This window comes from Chenopodium quinoa, unplaced genomic scaffold (genome assembly GCF_001683475.1).
Source record: "Chenopodium quinoa cultivar QQ74 unplaced genomic scaffold, ASM168347v1, whole genome shotgun sequence".
Taxonomy (NCBI): domain Eukaryota; kingdom Viridiplantae; phylum Streptophyta; class Magnoliopsida; order Caryophyllales; family Amaranthaceae; genus Chenopodium; species Chenopodium quinoa.
Window position 1 is genome coordinate 1,744,010 of NW_018745454.1, and position 5,555 is coordinate 1,749,564.

Below are 5,555 nucleotides of genomic sequence, written 5' to 3' on the forward strand. Positions count from 1 at the left end.
GAGGAGGAGAGAAAGCTCAAATGTGTAAGGAAATGTAGATGGGTAAGAACAATTTGGGTACAAAGGTAAAATACATTTTGAAGGGTTAATAGGGGTACAAAGGTAAAATAACATTTTTGAAGGGTATAAAAGTCCGTGTACTATTTATAAGAGCAACTTTCTACTTTTTATAAGGTAGGGATTTCTGCAGTTTAGTTGAGTAAATCAAAACAGACAATAAGAGTGAATAAAAGTACGGAGTAGTCCCTAATATTTAAGAAATAGACAGAAGCCTTGAACCATCTTCCTCGCAGAAAAACCTAGCCGAGGCAGCGAGCAGAAACTGAGTTTGGTTGCTTGCTGCTCTGAGTTTGTCTGAAACTCCTTCTCATCACCTAAATCTAAGGTTTTTTCTCTCTCCTCTTTCTTCTATCCATGCTTTTAACTTTTTAATTCTACTATCGTTTTCTCTAATTAAACCATTCTTACTCACAAATCATATATCTGAATTTGTCGTGCATATTCTTTTCATTTTTCTGGGTTAAATTTGCTGTGTTTGAGTTTTTATTCTTGATAATTTTGGTTGATTTTCAGTATGTAATTGGATTTTTTAGGTTAGGGTTTTATGTCGGTTTCAAATTGTTGGTCAAAATTCAAAAAACCCTCTTAAACCCTAATTTTATTATCGCAGTAAATTAAGAATTTGTTGATCTGATGTATACGAGCTCACTATAAATTTATTAGTTTGGATGATTTCATTGCTCATTAATTTGATCTATTCTCTATTAGAGTACAATTTATGGTAGCTAAATGGTTGCTACCATTATAAATTGGTCGAATTTTATTACGCCGGAGTTTACAGCCGAGTTGAATGTGAGGAGGGGGATTGGGGTTTGGACCGATCACAATGTCGTGCTTATGCTTTTACTTTGGGATTTGATATACTATTGCTGTTTAATTATTGAAAGCTTGTTTTACAATGTAATAATCGATTAATCGATATGAAAGTTGAGCTATTAGAGCTTGTTGATGACTTGATGTGTTGGGGTTTAACAGTATGTTCTCCAAATTTGACGTTGGAGCGTTTTATCGGCTTAAGATGTTGATTTAACTGGCTGAATGATGTGCATTTTTAGTTCTGCGTATCTATTTGATGTTCTCTGCATATATCATGGATTCATGGTTTTACAGTTTTAATTGGTGAAATTTAAAACTTGTGAAGTCACTTTCTTAATTTTGTTCCCCTTCTTATTTCTAAGGGCAATTGATGTTCCTAACTCTTGTTTATTTCTCCTAGTGCTATTTGAAGGTTCCCTAATTTGAAGCTTTGCAAGATGAGGGCCATCTTTTGTGGAAACTTGGAATATGATGCGCGGCAATCTGAGGTTGAGCGGCTTTTTAAAAAATACGGAAGGGTGGAAAGGGTGGATATGAAGTCTGGTCAGTATTACGTTGGCTCTTCTTGTTGATGTTTTGAACGCTTATTTTTTATTGTTGCTATTCATGTTTTAGGACTTGAATTTGTTCTTTGTCTGTAAGCTTTAATTTTTTGTTGTTGTTGATTTTACTACCAACTTCTACTAATGCTGCTATTGTTATTCTTTATTTCTGATCCCTTGATCTCTCTCCCAAATGAAATGAGAGAAAATGATTATGGTTATCTTTTTTTTTTTTTTTTCAAAATCATAAATATGGTTCCTTTGTGTTGTATATATATATATATATTTTTTTTGTTTTTTTTTAATTTTTTTTTTTGTATTTGGAATTGGACTTTCTTTTTGTATTGACTGTTGAAGTGTATGTATAGGGTGTTCACATTTTGGCCTCTCTATATCTTGTCAATTTTTATGGCAGAGTTTGTATCCAGTAAATGCATTTACTGTGTTTTTTGGGTACGAATTGGTCGCTTGCCAAGGTATTCCATATGCTGACTAGGATTGGGAAGGTTATTGTCCAGAATAGGGTTGGTTTTGTTTTGTTTTAAAGTATGCTCTCCCCTCAAATTCAGTGGAAATGTCATTGATTCCTACTCTTTGTTGTACTCCCATTTCAATTTGGATGTCATCACTTGGTAAGGAATCAACAGGATTATCACTGGCACCTCTCCCTGTAATTGAGAAGATGATGAGAATTGACGCTTTTGATCCATCATGTTGAAAGGAAACATCATCACTATTCCGAGGCAGAGTAGTATGATTGATGACTCCATCATACTTATGAATATAACACCAAAGCTTCTGGAAGGGTCAACGCATTCTTGAAAAAATATTTTTTCTTGGATAGATGTGTATATTGTTTCCCTTTCAGACAATCATCTTTTCAAGCTATAGAACCCTGCACTCAATAATTTCTTTGGCGCAGGATTCTTTGGATTATCCATATGTTTCTTGGATGGATTGGATTATCTGCATTTTCTTTCTGCATTGTGCCCACGCACCATCCTCCTATGTTTTACTTGAAGAACCAATCTGATTCGCTTGGCATGAACATAATTTCTGAGACACTCATTGCCTTTTCATTTATCATGCCTCTTGTCCAGTCTTCAATTCCTGACATGTATCAACAATAAATCATGATGACTTCACATTCAGTAGCAGGTGTTGTTTTTACTTCCTAGTCTTTAATATGGCCACGTCAGGTTTAATGAATCATCAATTAGCTGGTGTAACAACTGTTTGTTTGAAAATTATATGTACAGAACTAATATTTTAAATTTGTAGGGTTTGCTTTTGTTTATATGGAAGATGAGAAAGACGCTGATGATGCCATTAGAAGACTTGACCGAGCCGAGTTTGGGAGGAAAGGGCGGCGTCTTCGGGTTGAGTGGACTAAGGTAACTACAGTCAGTTATTCCACATCGTTTTTCAGTTTGTACACCTTTACTATTTAGATCATCTGATATCTTTACTTTCTGTGCTTTTCCTGTCAACCATTGTACAATCTGAAGTTTGCTTCCTTTGTTTTTTTCTTGTCCAATCCAAAACCAAGTTGGACTTCATATTTTGAGCAGTCTGAATTAGGTTGTATAAAACTTAAGTTGATTTTGAATTGCAGCAAGAACGTGACAGTCGAAGGCCGGGTGGTGGCGGTGCAAGAAAACCTGCAGCTAATGACAAACCTTCTAAAACCCTGTTTGTCATTAACTTTGACCCTATCTATACTAAGTCCAAGGATTTGGAAAGGCACTTTGATCAGCATGGAAAAATTGCCAACATAAGGATAAGGAGGAATTTTGCATTCATTCAGTATGAAACCCTGGAGGATGCCACCAGAGCATTGGAAGCTACAAACATGAGGTTGGGAACAATTCAGTATTTTGATTCTTATGTTTCTTTCCCCTCTACACTGAAGTATTATTGGATTTCTTTTAAATTTTATATACATTCTTCTTCTAAAATGTGATGTAATTATAAATTTTAGATTTATGTTACGATGGATAAAGGCATCCTTCTTGTTTGTGCTTAATGCCTAAAATTTGGAACATTCATTTATACCTGTCGTGTACCATATGCTAGAAGTCTCACATTCACTGCTTTCTGCTACTGGGACTTACCTGATTTAAGTGCTTGTCAAATTGACTATTTAAGCAACTTATTTCACCTTTAGAATGGCTAATGAGAGGTTGAACTTGTATTATCGTGTTTAGAGTCGTATTGTCATGTCAAAGTCATAGATATGTGGTTTATCATGTGGTCATAATGAGTTTTTCTAATCTGAGCTTATTGTTAATAAGATCATTAACTAATTTTTTTATATGATTATTCAATAGTCTGCATTGGATTTGCTGCTTATATCATTCTGTAACTTTTCTGATGGTTGTCTATTTGATTGCTTGCAGCAAGCTTATGGACAGGGTTATAACTGTGGAGTATGCCATTCGAGATGATGATAGAAGTAATGGTCACAGTCCCGATAGAAGGGGCAGGGACTTGTCTCCTGATAGAGGAAGTTACCGTAGAAGATCTCCAAGTCCATATCGCAGGGAGAGGGGTAGTCCAGACTATGGATATCGCAGGGACAGAGGCAGCCCTGACTATGGCAATGGTGGCAGATCTGGAGCTAGAGGCAGTCCTGAATACAGCCGAGATGAGAGCCCTGCTAATGGGAGATACCACAGGTTTGTGTAAATCTGCAGTCTTACTGTTTTGATTTGATAATTTTTCTGTAACTAAAGACGTATTTTGTAACATATATTATTGATTCAGTCGCTCTAGACCTGATGCTCGGGGATCTCCTGTTGGAAGCCCTGCTAATGAAAGATACCACAGGTTTGTGTTAATCTCCAACCTGACTTTCTACATTTCTCTAAATTTTGGGACTTGCATTTTTTTAACCTATACTGTCGATGCAGCCGGTCTAGACCTGAAGCTAGGGGAACTCCTGAATATGCTAAAGATGAAAGCCCTGCTAATGAAAGATACCACAGGTTTGTTTTAATCTCCTACCTTTTTATCTCCGTTTCTCATTCTTCAACTCAATTGGAGACTTAAATTTAAGCTTTTTATTCTGTTGTAGCCGCTCTAGACCTGAAACTCAGGGAAGTCCTGATTATGTAAAAGACGAAGGCCCCGCCAATGGAGGAAGATATCACAGGTATGTGCCCGTTCCATCTTTATTACCTCCAGACCTCCAGTTCACCCAGCTGAAGAGATCTTGGCCTAAGGTCCTAGTTTTAAATCCCCAACCCCCTGTTGTTTATTCATATTTGTTGTGAAACAAAGTGACCTTCCATTTCTCTCTTCACCCCAATTGTGAACTCACTTCATTGCACCTTAACTATTAATGCAGTCGGTCACCTCCACCACGAGAGAGGTCACCTCCGCTAAGAGAAAGGTCACCTCCACCACGCGAAAGGTCGAGATCCTAAGCAAGGAGATGGTATTAAGTCAGTATTTTACCGGGCTGTTTCTTGAGAGAGGTTGAGATGGTAAGCGAGGAGATGGTCTTGTGTTGTTAATTTGGCAGTGCGGTTTCTAGAGAAGAGCTGTAATTTCTTATTTGTGAAAAGGCTTGTATCAACAATTTTAGGATTGAATTTGATTTGTGTTAGTGGCTTATTGTATTTGATATTGCTTCCAAAGAAGGTTCATTTTTGCCTTGTTGTTTCAAACCCTTCATATGATCCTGTTTCGCTGGTATATTTAGGCTACATACTCGAGCTTGAATTTAAATCAAAATCATTTGTAAGATTTTGGATTATGTTTATTTTTCAGTAGTTTACTGTATGTATGTAGTATGTACGGGTACTTTGTACTTAATAGTTGTAGAATTTTATCCTCAAATACGCGTAGAATACAATATTTATCATTTGTGGTCCTGTGTACAGCAAGCAATGCATAGCAGACAGGAAACAGCGTTACGATCTGGCTATGTAAGTGTTGCACGCGTTTTGGATAAATCAATGCTTACTGTTGTGTTCTCTTCTCAAGTTATCAGTTTTGTGAAAAAGGTAACCAAATTCAAAATCTTCAACCCCCCTCCTAAATGCCAATATTATAATGATTTTTTTTGTTTTTTAAATTTGAGTTAACCAATAGTATAAGTAATGAATAATGCAACTTGCATACTACCTCCAT

At 36.4% G+C, this 5,555-nt stretch overlaps 1 protein-coding gene across 4 annotated transcripts; it reads left to right on the forward strand.

Annotated features, from left to right (window-relative positions):
• Positions 1–229: 229 nt before the first annotated feature.
• LOC110713930 (serine/arginine-rich splicing factor RS41-like) lies at positions 230–5,208 on the forward strand. Of its 4 annotated transcripts, none has more exons than XM_021892378.1 (9): positions 230–385; positions 1,277–1,419; positions 2,700–2,812; positions 3,034–3,275; positions 3,818–4,096; positions 4,185–4,247; positions 4,331–4,405; positions 4,495–4,572; positions 4,768–5,208. In XM_021892378.1, the coding sequence occupies exons 2-9, from the start codon at positions 1,314–1,316 to the stop codon at positions 4,844–4,846; spliced, it is 1,035 nt and encodes a 344-aa protein (XP_021748070.1). In that variant the 5' UTR covers positions 230–385; positions 1,277–1,313; the 3' UTR covers positions 4,847–5,208. The 4 variants fall into 4 exon arrangements, with proteins under 4 accessions (XP_021748070.1, XP_021748072.1, XP_021748071.1 ...); XM_021892381.1 differs by lacking the exon at positions 230–385 and adding an exon at positions 2,341–2,576 and having other exon boundaries at positions 1,303–1,419; XM_021892380.1 differs by lacking the exon at positions 4,331–4,405.
• Positions 5,209–5,555: the final 347 nt, after the last annotated feature.